Here is a 12,300-nt window from a genome sequence, read left to right as displayed (position 1 = left end):
TCCCTGGCGTCACCGCACCGCACTCACCACTCACCGCTCCCATGAAATCGCATCTGGCTGCTGGCCTGGCACCCGGCATACTACGCAGCTTGCATCTAGAAATCTAGAAGGCTTGAGAATTGTTTGGAACGAGAAGTGCGAGAACGAGGTTAAGTGTGGTTAAGCGTGGTTGAGGCAGCGTGGTCTGCGTGGTTGAACGTTGAACGTGGTCGTATGCTATTCCTCGCAAGTTTTCGTGATCTACCTAACCTATATTGTAAATAATTGGTGAGTTTTATACTACGTTTACGTTGAGTCTTATACTTACGATAATTCCTTCGCGTAAATGGGATTTTGTAGTAACTTACGATAATTTACTCCGCGTAAACGAGTGACTTATCGTAAGTTACTACAGAAGTAACGCTCGCGTAAACGTAGTATTTGGCACATACTTCCCCTCACCCGAGGGACATAAAAAAAAAAAAATTTGTTGAGTTACGAATAAAATAGAAATTGTACATTGACTCGAACACCGACTTGTAAATATTTCTTACAGTACGTGAATTTTGTTCAGGGAGCCTGTTGCATGTCTTTTTGAGAATACAATGGTGATGGAGGAATCAGATATGGAGCTAGCCTCGGAAAGTATACCGGTTCCTCAAATACAGGCACCAGTAATCGATACGATTAAGCGCAACAACAAATCGGGCGCTTCGCATGGTAAACCGAGACTGAGGAAGAAAGCGTTGCACTCCTTGATACTCAAGCAAATGGAGTTCTATTTCAGCGATGCTAACTTGAATAAGGATCGCTACCTGTCTGGACGTTTGAAAGAAAGTCCCTGTAAGTACCTAATTCTTCCTTATGTCTTTGATTCAAGATCAATTATTAGATTTAAAGTATATATAATAGCATTCTAGAAAGTAAAGTACTCGCATGATAATAAATAGGCAGCAGACTTGCTCAGATATCATAACAGATCTGTCATCTACATTCATATTAAACATGTATTTTGCCAGCAGAGCCTGCCAATATAATCTAACAGCAGATTGTTGACAGAAACCGAGCAGAGTTTTGTAAACTCATTTTGCAAACATTTAAGTAGTTTGGGGATGTGGGTGGTTGTCAATTGTGGATAATGGAGAGGAGTGTATGGTTGGATGTACCTAATGATGTTACGTAGAGGATGCATCCCTAAAAATACCATGCAACTCTCTGCAAGTCGCGATGGTGCCACTCCACAAATGCCCGCCTAGCTCTTGTCGTTCGATAAGAGCATCGTGGTCGGTCGGGTCAATGAATATTATTGTTGAATTTGTTTGTATACTTAAGTCGGCGCGGTCGAGCGCTTGCGAGAAAATGCGATTAATTGGTGTGGTGCCATCTTTGTAGGGGCATACGTGGCCATCACAAGTAGAATACTTTATTTAAATGATTACAAAATGGCACAGATTTTGCTCAATTTCTGCAGTCATTCTGTTAGCGGATTCTGTAATAATTCTGCTTTCTAGTAGAATAGCTTGGCATTCTATTGAAATTTGCAGTAGATACAAAATTTGTTCTCGACAGATTTAGCTATCCGAGATTATACAATATCTTACTTTTTTAATCTTATTAAAAGATATCAAAGTACCAGCTGTAATTGCCTTTGGTCTTTTAGATGTGGATCTCGAGGTATTTACAAGATTCAATAAGCTGCGCGAGTTAACCACAGATATCAGCAGGATAGCTAAGGCTCTGCAGGGATCAACTATGTTAAAAGTATCAGAGGACGGTACAAAAGTCTGTCGATTAACTCCGATTCAGAGGAAGGAAAATGTCGACGAATGCACGATTTATGTGCAAAATCTACCTCCAGATGCTGATCATGACTGGTTGATATCAATTTTTTCTAAATACGGATCGGTAGACTACGTTTCGATTCCACGTAACAAGAGCAACAGGAAGATAAGGGGATTCGCATTTGTGGAATTTGATATGCCAAGCAGTGCTCAAGAATGCATCAAGGTAAGATAAGTGCTCGTTAACGGTCGTCAAATATATCGCTATATAATTGCAGATGGGAAAAATAATAGAAGAACTTCCATAACTTGGCAATGTGTTATAGTTTAACGTATTATTTTACAGATATTCCGGAAAAAGGGACATGTCTTACCATCGTATACACCTCCTACTGAAGTATTAAGTATAACGACATTTGACGAACCTAAAAAAGATGCGGTGGTTGGAGCAATTAGTTCAAAGGCTAAGACAAAACTGAAAGACAATGAAAAAGAAAAGGCATCCAATGAAGAAACAGGGAATAAAGATGACGTCTGCGAAGTAGACACAGGATCTAATAATGGCAAACAAAGTTTTAAGAAAAGAAAACATTCTTCAGAAAAATCGATTGTTATAGATGAAAGCGACATTAAAGTTAAGAAAAAGAAAAAAGAAGCTGGTGAACAAAATATAATGGATCAGCAAGATGAAAGAGGAAAGATACCAAAAGCTGAATCTGAAGACAAAGATAGTACTTGTGATAATGAAATAAATGTAGCGGATAATAATGTTAAACAAAGTTCGAAAAAAAGAAAATATTCTTCAGAAAAATCGTTTGTTACAGACGAAAGTGATATTAAAATCAAGAAAAAGAAAAAGGAGATGAATCAAAGTACGACAGATCAGCAGAATGAAAAGAAAAAGGTATCAAAAGAGGACTCTGAAGACAAAGATAATGAGATAGATAATAATGATAGACAAGATATAAAAAAAGGTAAATATGTTGCAGAAAAATCGCTTGTTACAGACGAAAATGATATTAAAGTCAAGAAAAAGAAAAAAGCTGCAGATCAAAACACAACATATGAGCAGAATGAAAAAGAAAAGATGCTAAAAGAAGAACTCGAAGGAAACAAGGATAATTGTTACGATAACGAAGTAGATGCAGCATATCATAATGTTAGGCAAAGTTTAAAGAAAGAAAAACATGCCCCGGGAAAATCGTTTGCTGCAGACCAAAGCGACGTTAAAGTAAAAAAAAGGAGGAAAGAAAGTATAGATCAAACTATAATAGATCAGCAGAATGAAGAAGAAAAGATGTCAAAAGAAGAATCCGAAGACAAGGATAATACTCACGATAACGAAACAGATACAGCAGATGATAATGGTCGACAAAGCTTAAAGAAAAGGAAACTTGCTCCGGAAAAGTCATGTATTGAAGGCGAAAAAGAGATCACTGGAAACAGCAATATAGAAAATCAAGAGATTTCGAACAAAAATCGTAACAAAGTCACAGAAAAAAAGAGGAAAAGACTCACGATAGACGACACAATTGTTGCAGAAGACATCAGTGAAGAAGCAGTAAAAAAAGAATGCGAAGAACCAGTGATAAGTTCGAATAAAAATGAAACGACAGAATTGGGATATCTGTATGAAGGCGATGAGAGCAATGAGACACCAAATGCTTTATTACAAACTGAAAAACATTCCGCGAGAGATCTCGACATGAGAAATAGCGAGGAGACTAGCGTCGACGAAAGGAAGAAGAAAAAGAATCGGAAAAAAAGAAGCAAAATTCAGGACAATGACATCTGTAGTAAAATGGGATTGCAAATAATGGCGAAGTCGGATTGGAAGCGTGTTAGAAACAGATACTTAGATTTGCAACGATCTAAAATGTCACAACTAAAACTGCATTTAAGGAAAGCCGAGGTGGAAAGAGGCGGAATTATGACAAAGAATGGATGGTACCACGATAAAACCGGACAGAATAATACGTCGCATGATAAATTTAAACATGAAAATGATAACGGGAAACTTAATGAAGAAAACAAATCTTATGGACGTGTTAATTATGTGCCAGGAATCATAGTCAAGATCGAAATGGATGAGCCTTGCACAGATCTGCGGAATTTCAAGGTAAATTAATATTAGAGAAAGAATTTCTTTAATGTGTATTTAATATATTAATATATATTATTATTATATATTTACTGTATATATACTATATTTATTATATATTGTTATTATTATGATATATGTATATATTTACTATGTATATAATATATTAAAGATTCCATCTTTAACAAGAATTTTATAAATGCAAAATATTATATATGCCAAATATTTAATTTCAGATGGAGTTAAAAGAAAACAATTCTGTGAAATATATAGACGTAACAGCTGATTCTTGTGAAGCCTATGTAAGATGCGAAACAGCAGAAGCTGCACAGACATTCGTGCAGAAGAGCTATGAAGGAAGACGCTTGGCTGTTTTAGAAGGTAAATATCTTGTATATTGCGAATAATATATGCATCGCCAACTTTACGTTTCCAATTTTCCAGGTGATGAAGAGAAGTTATATTGGGATAAAATATCGGAAGACAGGACGGAGCAGTTGAGCAAGAAGAAAAAAGTCAAGCAAAGAGGGCGTGATAAATTGCTGAAACGAGCGGAGAAAGAACTTGGGAAATGTATAAAGTTCGATCAAGATTGATTTATCGTATTATTCGATTTTATATAAAATTTTCAATATACGTACACGCATATGTTACGTTGTAGCACAAATCCACATGTGTATATGTACGTACATGTATGTAAATAAATAACGCTTGGCATAGCGATATAGTTGAAGCAATTAAAAGAAATTTGGCAACTGAGTAAATTGTATAAAATATTTAATTTTCTCTTTATGATTTATAATATTTATCATTATAGTACACGTCGCAAGATATTATTCTAGTACATTAACATGTTGATTTAAAATCTACCATCTTCCCCTGCCTCCTCCTCCTCCTCCTCCTCCTCCTCGACCACCACCTGAATTGGAACGATTGAATCCACCGCCTCCTCCACGACCTCTAAATCCTCCACTGCCGCCACTTCTGTTACCAAAACCACCGCCTCCTCCTCTCCCATAGGAACCCCTGCTGCCACCGCCTCTACCAAAGCCTCCTCCTCTGCCTCCACCGCCTCTTTTCATGACCCTGCCAGGGCCACCACCTCTTTTTTGTTCTCCAGGAGGTCTTGGCAAGAACCTCTGAAGAGGCAATAGCTTTGCTGGGTCAATATATAACTATAATCAATAATTAATAACATATGTACATACATAAAAATTCATATACGAATGTTTTTGGGATGATATATGGCTCCATGTGAGAACAGTTAACTTGTAATCGATTGATCTGACCTTCATCCCATGTATTCGATTTTATAAGATTGATTAGACAATTAAAAATTGAAGAAGTAGTATGACTTTTTCAAAATTTATATTTAATAAGGTAGTCATATATATATATATATATATATATATATATAAATGTTGCTAATTTTAGCGTTGCAATACCTGAGCATCTTTCTGAAAGCTGCCAGCCTTCACGTTTTCTGCTACCTTAACAGAAACGTAATAATCACGAATATTGCCGAATATTTCATCTATCTTCCCGATTTGCTGCTTGTTCTCTGTGTAGATCGGCGCATTGAAAAAGGGCACCTGTTCAATGTCGACTTTAAGAACCAAGTCATTCTCTACCGTCCATGTGTAGTGTCCTAAAGGCGTTACTGTCTCCGGAGGTCCTTGATCGTACCTGTGATGAATTTACAGAGAGAAGCACATTTAACGCTTTGGAATTTCACTCGTGATTTAATCTAACCTATAACAAATTTGTCTGGTGTATTTTATGCAGATTATCATTGCAATATCGATTAAATTACCCTCTGCCCTTGTCGAAACCACCAGGACGTCCCCTGTTAAACCCTCCGCCACCTCGGCCACCCCTAAAACCACCGCCTCCCCTAAAACCTCCGCCACCGCGTCCACGGAAAGACATAACCTCTCACAGAGAACAACTGAACGTCAACAACGTTCTTCACAATTATTACGCTGACTAAAAACGAAATTATAATTTCACTGGATTTGTATCCCTCGTACACCTATCATATAATTCTATCTAACTGAATGGAGAAAACAAATATATTTTCACGTGGTTCTCAGCAGATGCCGGATATACCGGAGCATGCATCACGTGTACCTGTATGAGCATAGAATAAGAATGCATATGATGTTCATTTAATCGAGTCCTTCGGAAAGTGTTCTCTAATCTGATTGGTTCCGCCATTCTCACCTAAAAATGGCAGAACCAATCAGATTAGAGATATTTAACTGACAAGAACGCACCCTGCCGGTCCGACGGAGAACTCCGGTGTGAATCCGTCCGCCCGCCGCCGTCGTAAGCGCGGAGCACGAGAGCGTCGGCCATTTTTGTCGAGCGTGCTTCTCCGCGTCGTGTCAAGATGAAGTAAGTTGCGGTTTTTCCGTTGCGGAGATACGAATCCGATGTTCCCGATGCGATCCCGTCGTATTTACGACGGGAACGCGACGCGTTACGACAACGCGATGTCCGTAATTAATCCACATATGCTATTTCCAGGATCGGGTTGTGCGCGTACAGCGGGTACAAGATATACCCGGGCCATGGCAAGACCATGGTCAAAGTTGACGGAAAGGTGAGTATCGCCGGGATGGCGACGTAACGACGATGCAAGCGGAATAATCGGCGATCGAATGGCCTTCCATCGCGTTTCTCGATTATCGCGACGCGTCTCGTCGTCTATTTCGCCTGTTGCACGTGTTGGCGTAACTAATCACCCCCATCTCGCTTCCGCAGACTTTCACCTTCCTCAACTCGAAATGCGAGTCCGCTCACCTGATGAGGCGAAATCCTAGGAAAGTGACATGGACCGTTTTATACAGGTAAAGATAAAATCGGGCCGACGTGCAATTTTCCAGGGAACGTGGAATTAACGCAATTTGTCTTTTAGACGTAAACACAAGAAGGGTCAGGAGGAAGAGCAGACCAAGAAGAGGACGAGGCGCACGCAGAAGTTCCAGCGTGCCATCGTCGGCGCTTCCCTCACAGATATCTTGGCTAAACGTAACATGAAGCCAGAGATTCGCAAAGCTCAGAGGGAACAGGCGATCAAGTATGCATTCTTTCGATTATCTCTATTCGCTTGTTAACTAAACAATTATTCGCTCTGAAGCAATTTAGAAGTATAGGCCTGTATTCAAAGTGCACTTTTATTGATAAATGTGCGCGTTTGTTTCTATAGTATATGTAACATTAACTACAGCATCTCAAAAAAAAAAAATGTGCGCATTTATCAATAAATGTGCGTTTTGAAAAGGGGCCATGAAGCCTGTTCTTTTTAGCTGAACTTCTTGCATGGTTTTTCTTTTTTTCTCCAATGTGAAAAGAAAAAAGAGTGCAAGAAGTTCAGCTAAAAAGAACAAGCCTATATATCAAGTAGCAAGTATATACTTTTGCTCGAAGACAAACTGCATGCGATAGACATCTGTTCCTCTGACAAAGCTTCTTATGTTTCGTCAGATTTCAGAATGTCTTAAAACAAATCTGGATTACTTCACCCGGAACTGTATTTTCAATTACATTGTCTGGCTTTTGCGGATTCATACAATCAATATAATAGTATTATCTAATATTACGTCATAATTATGTTTTAACTGATTCGCTCGTTTTCCTTTTCTCAGGGCTGCGAAGGAACAAAAGAGAGCCGCGAAAGCAACGAAGAAGGCTGTTGCTCCTCCGAAAGCGAAACAAGCAGCAAAACAGAAGGTTGCCAAGGTGACGCAAAAAGCTGCACCTCGCGTTGGAGGAAAACGTTAAAGTCTGTAGCTATATAAATAAAGTAAAATATAATTCCATTTTGACTTATCTTTTTTATATTATCTTTACAATAAAGAAATAATTTCCAGGTAGGCAAATAATATATGCATCTCCATTTCTGCGTTAATATGTAAGAACGAAATAATTTGCATTTAATTTATACAGTAGAAATGATACATTTTTTACATTTAAAATTGGTAAAATTTCGTGATAAAATTTACTGCATCACACATAGGTCTGTTTAAAAGATTTCAATGTTGGCACATCAATGGCATGTGTACAATTTATCAATTTTTACTTTTTTATCTCATTTAACTCTTTCTTGAGAATGGACAGCTTTATCAAGGCGGTGTCTCGCCATGCGCGTCGCTCCTGCAACTTGTCGAGTGGGCACATCTCGTTCAACTCGTTGCTGATCTTGTCCGCCATCTCGCCCACGAATTTGGGCACCGGCCCGAAAGTCATGCTCGTATCATAGATCGATTTGCTATATGTTTCGCAGTACTTCTTCATTCCTACAAGACAATATGTTACAACGTGAATTGCATCCCCGTGGAAAAGTTCGCTTGATTTTTATGGTGATATAACGACTCTTCGCATCCAGATGATGCGACTGGCTTACCTTCGGCATTCAGATGCGCGGCCTCGAAGGCACCGAGGAAAGCATAACGCATTCCGAGACCTTCGCTCATCACCGCGTCAATGTCCTTTGCGCTTAGTACTCCATCAGCTACCAATCTCCAAGCTTCGTTTAAGATTGCGTACCTGCCGATGTGATTTCTTTGTATGTGAAGTATCATTGTACAGTTGAACGATAATAATCGTCCAAAAATGGATTTATGCGAGCGAAACGTCCGATTACACATACTGTATTCTATTGAGCGCAAAACCGTCGATCTCCTTGTTGAAGACAACGGGTTTCTGGCCGATCTCAGTCATGATGGCCTTCGTCTTCTCAGGAATATCAGGACGCGTCCACGGGGCTGGCACTATTTCCACAAGTGGTACATAATAAGGAGGATTCACCTGTATTTGCAACACGATAAGAGTTCTAATTATCAAAATAACTTATTTAAATAACAAATGGTGCGATTAACAAATGTTTTTTTGCCTAATCTTGTTAATTCTTGAGTTATTACGAGATTGTCTTTTAGTAAGATTGAATTATTAGTATTAAAAAAAGTAAATATTTATCATTTGCATCAAAACTTATATCTATAACTATAAATGCAATATATAATCTTATGTCTTGTAATATTTTACAATAAATCTTATAATAATTTTATAAATGTCTCTCTCTGATATGTAATATAAGTATGAATTTTTATATATAAATGTTAATCTCTGCTAATTCGATTTATAGCACAAAGATTTCGCAAAAAAAATCTGTAAATTATTTACTGTATTACAAGTAGTCTGAAAATACGTACAGGATGGGAGACGATAATCTGCTCGCGGTGTTTTAGCTTCTCGCTGAAAAGAGACGGGCGGAACGTGGACGTCGAAGATGACAAGATCACCTTGTCGTCGACGATCTTGTCGAGGTCGTTGTAGAGTTTCGTCTTCAACGGGAGATTTTCTGGCACGCATTCTTGGACCAGCTTCGCTCCCTTCACAGTCTCCGCCAAATTGGATGATCCTACAATCCAGATCCTTGATTAAATTCCACATGGAAAATGAAACTTTCCTGGAAAAACCATCCCGAACGCTATCCTATCATATTAACGACGAGAAATGGATGTTATTGTGGATCTCGCCCAACATCGCAATCATTGCATTTTACGTAATCGTTTCTGCGTTAAAGGACAATGGTTGTAGTAACAAGAAACTGCTGTAGTAATAGCTGTAGTAGTAAAGAGAAGAAATGGACGAACAGACCCTTTATCAGATTAAATTGCTGATCCGCCGTCAGTGCACCACGGAGAAGGCCGTCACTTTCGAGACGTTTCAACTGCTGACGGATGTCCTCTAATGCGCTCTTAATTTGATCCTGGACGACATCGTAAATGGTCACCTGGTATCCTACGCTGGCGAAGAGCATCGCCCAGCTGCGCCCGATTAAGCCACTGAAATAGATATTAAGACAAATATAAAATGATAATCTTATGAAAAGGTACGAAATTTTTACGATACTCCATTTCAAGTTTGCATTCTCGCGTGATATGTTTTACTTATAAAATAGATATCTGTTGTAAGAATCATCATAAATGACCGCAAACGCGTCATTTTGTTAGATATAACTGTAAGAAACGTTGTTTACCGGCACTCCGCGCATTATCTTATCTCCGGACGAGTATAGCTTACGAAAAAGTGCAATTACTTAAGAATTTTGCAATCGCCCTTCTTGTAAAACATCGTTTGATGGCTTGGAAAAAAATCGATGGTACGATGTGATAATAGATTAATAGATTAATAGAATGATAAAGTATCGGACATTAATGCTGAATGAAATAAAAATTCACTGCTTTTATAAAACGCGCTAATAAATAATTAAAATTGAGAATAACAGTGCCTTTTAATGTATTCTTGAATGTTTTTCTTATTGCTCTTGAGAATACATATCGCGATTAGTAAAAAACACTACAATTTTCCTTTCTAAACTAACAGTCTCTGTGAATCAGCTGTGAAGGTCAAGTTTAACCGTTAAAGAACTACCTTTCTTTCATGTTCTATAAATATAATGTTCTATGAATAAGAGTTAATTTTTATAGAGATTTGTGCGGCGATTAGCTGTTTCGATCATTGTTGAAACGGCAGTTTCAAGCAACTTTAATTGCACTCTTAGCACAACAATTCTTAAGTAACTTGAAAAACGTTGAGCGATTAAAATGATGAGAGAAAACCGATTTTCCGAATGATATTATAACCAATCCAATGTAAGGCACTTATAAACTTATCTATGTACGTTGCTAAAAAATAGTAATTGCTTATGCTCAATTACTGTGATTATTTGTTACAATAGATTAGTAACGAGTAATCAATTATCTATAAAAATCGCATTAATCGATGAACGTATTACACAATTATTACAGCTTGCAGTTTTATGTGAACAATCCAAATTCTAATTTAAATTACAGTTGATTACTTTACCTTCCAATGATCCCGATTTTTTCATTTTTAGCTGACATTGTTACTGTACGGGTTGATCCGATGTCTGCAGAGAAAGCGTTTCTACGAGCCGTGTAACGAGTGGAATTTAACTCACGGACAGCTCAAAGGTGTCCAGAGAGATATATATTTGCGCTATCAGTCTCCCCACCATATGTATGCTAATCGAGGCTTGTACGATTATAACATACTGAAGGCGCTATCATAGACACACATTTACTACATCGTTATCTTGTAGAACATCATAGAACGTACATATGAGCCAGCAGCTAAAAGTAAATTAATCAGTCAACAGTCGCGCCTACTTTGTGAAAATTAAATGAATTTGTTCCGGATAATTTCTTCCCAGGATAAAAAAGCTTTAAAGTTCATTAAGCGCAGGATTATTTATGACCTATGTTGGTTAATTAATTAGTTAACAATTATAATTGTTTAATTACAATACGTAAATTAATAAAATTTTTTATTAATTAGAATTAATAAGATAAATTAATAACGTTTAAAAAGTTATTTCAATGCATCTTTTTTACTAACAATAAGATCGAGAATTTAATGGACTTAAAAATTACGTGTATGATTATATTTCAGAATTTTCCGCTGTTACATAATAATAATTTCTCGTGATCTTTTATTCTTTGTTAAATAATTTTGAATTTTATTTCGATAAGCATGGAATTTATCTGAGTATACTATGTTTCAGCACTTACTGATTAAGATAAGAGAGAAATCGATAGTGATGATGAATTTATGTTTAATATAAAAATTCGCTGAGTTAAAATTTAGTTGAATAAATTTTTCGAATATTCTATCTAATCTTCTATCTAATATTTCTATTCTAAAATTTTCGAAAGACCATACAGTAAGAACAGGCATGTCAATACCTCGAAACCGGAGAATAATTATCAAATAAAGATAAAACGAGAGAAAGGACATGTCATCTACTTCTGACACACAACATACTTTCACCGGGATAAGCGATGACCTGGAAAAAAACTGCGCAACATATGAAAATTCCTGCAACATTTTCGGGATGTTTCAACTGCTGATGGATGTCCTCCAATGCATGCAATTCTTAATTTGATCTTAGACAATATAACATTCATCTAATTATGTACAAGCTGAAATTAACGCTCACATGTTATATTTTCCAGTTTTTATATATTTTTTCTCTTTCTCAATAACTTTTTCAATAAGCACTATGTTATTTTTTTACTTTAGACTAAGTACTTATTGTTTCTCTCTCTTTGCTTTAACAAAATCTTTACAATAAGTATTCTTCTAATAAAACTGCTGTTTTACCTGTTCAATTTGAATCAGTTGTACTAATATTGAATCTTGCCAATTGAGATTAATCAAAATTAATTTGGTATTATTATATTTTACAGCACGAAGAAAAGATCAAGAGCTCGTACAAAGAATCAAGATGTAACTGACTACACTATTCGGATCAACTTTCCACATGAGTGTTTTAACTAATCGTTTTTTATCTTCTCATAACGATCAATGAAGATAATTCCGGTAATTTAAACTTGGCAACAGGAAGTA

At 37.0% G+C, this 12,300-nt stretch overlaps 4 protein-coding genes and 1 non-coding gene across 6 annotated transcripts; 3 read left to right on the top strand and 2 right to left on the bottom strand.

Moving 5' to 3' along the window:
• Positions 1 to 53: 53 nt before the first annotated feature.
• Larp7 (La related protein 7) lies at positions 54 to 4,625 on the top strand. 2 transcript variants are annotated; one of them, XM_071711566.1, is made up of 6 exons: positions 54 to 267; positions 554 to 822; positions 1,640 to 1,986; positions 2,107 to 3,879; positions 4,098 to 4,242; positions 4,306 to 4,625. In XM_071711566.1, the coding sequence occupies exons 2-6, from the start codon at positions 585 to 587 to the stop codon at positions 4,455 to 4,457; spliced, it is 2,655 nt and encodes an 884-aa protein (XP_071567667.1). In that variant the 5' UTR covers positions 54 to 267; positions 554 to 584; the 3' UTR covers positions 4,458 to 4,625. The 2 variants fall into 2 exon arrangements, with proteins under 2 accessions (XP_071567667.1, XP_071567668.1); XM_071711567.1 differs by having other exon boundaries at positions 536 to 822.
• Gar1 (Gar1 ribonucleoprotein) lies at positions 4,622 to 6,007 on the bottom strand. The gene is made up of 3 exons (XM_071711621.1): positions 5,675 to 6,007; positions 5,307 to 5,547; positions 4,622 to 5,036 (listed from the first exon to the last, which is right to left on the bottom strand). Exons 1-3 carry the CDS (start codon positions 5,788 to 5,790, stop codon positions 4,728 to 4,730), a joined length of 666 nt encoding a protein of 221 aa, XP_071567722.1. The 5' UTR covers positions 5,791 to 6,007; the 3' UTR covers positions 4,622 to 4,727.
• A 110-nt stretch (positions 6,008 to 6,117) lies between these two features.
• On the top strand, positions 6,118 to 7,685 carry Rpl24 (ribosomal protein L24). Its single transcript, XM_071711623.1, has 5 exons — positions 6,118 to 6,258; positions 6,391 to 6,466; positions 6,628 to 6,713; positions 6,782 to 6,943; positions 7,512 to 7,685. Exons 1-5 carry the CDS (start codon positions 6,254 to 6,256, stop codon positions 7,645 to 7,647), a joined length of 465 nt encoding a protein of 154 aa, XP_071567724.1. The 5' UTR covers positions 6,118 to 6,253; the 3' UTR covers positions 7,648 to 7,685.
• LOC139775562 (small nucleolar RNA SNORA79) lies at positions 7,310 to 7,440 on the top strand. Its single transcript, XR_011718861.1, has one exon. It is a non-coding gene; the product is annotated as a small nucleolar RNA SNORA79 (small nucleolar RNA).
• A 77-nt stretch (positions 7,686 to 7,762) lies between the features above and the next one.
• On the bottom strand, positions 7,763 to 10,924 carry Had1 (beta Hydroxy acid dehydrogenase 1). The gene is made up of 6 exons (XM_071711617.1): positions 10,738 to 10,924; positions 9,526 to 9,713; positions 9,078 to 9,286; positions 8,516 to 8,673; positions 8,270 to 8,412; positions 7,763 to 8,162 (listed from the first exon to the last, which is right to left on the bottom strand). The coding sequence occupies exons 1-6, from the start codon at positions 10,773 to 10,775 to the stop codon at positions 7,942 to 7,944; spliced, it is 957 nt and encodes a 318-aa protein (XP_071567718.1). The 5' UTR covers positions 10,776 to 10,924; the 3' UTR covers positions 7,763 to 7,941.
• Positions 10,925 to 12,300: the final 1,376 nt, after the last annotated feature.

The sequence above is a fragment of the Temnothorax nylanderi genome, unplaced genomic scaffold, assembly GCF_030848795.1.
Source record: "Temnothorax nylanderi isolate EJ_2023f unplaced genomic scaffold, tnyl_v1.0 TNYL_tig0100_pilon, whole genome shotgun sequence".
NCBI lineage: Eukaryota > Metazoa > Arthropoda > Insecta > Hymenoptera > Formicidae > Temnothorax > Temnothorax nylanderi.
The sequence above is the reverse complement of the archived record's forward strand: the minus strand, read 5'-3'. Positions and strand labels throughout refer to the sequence as shown.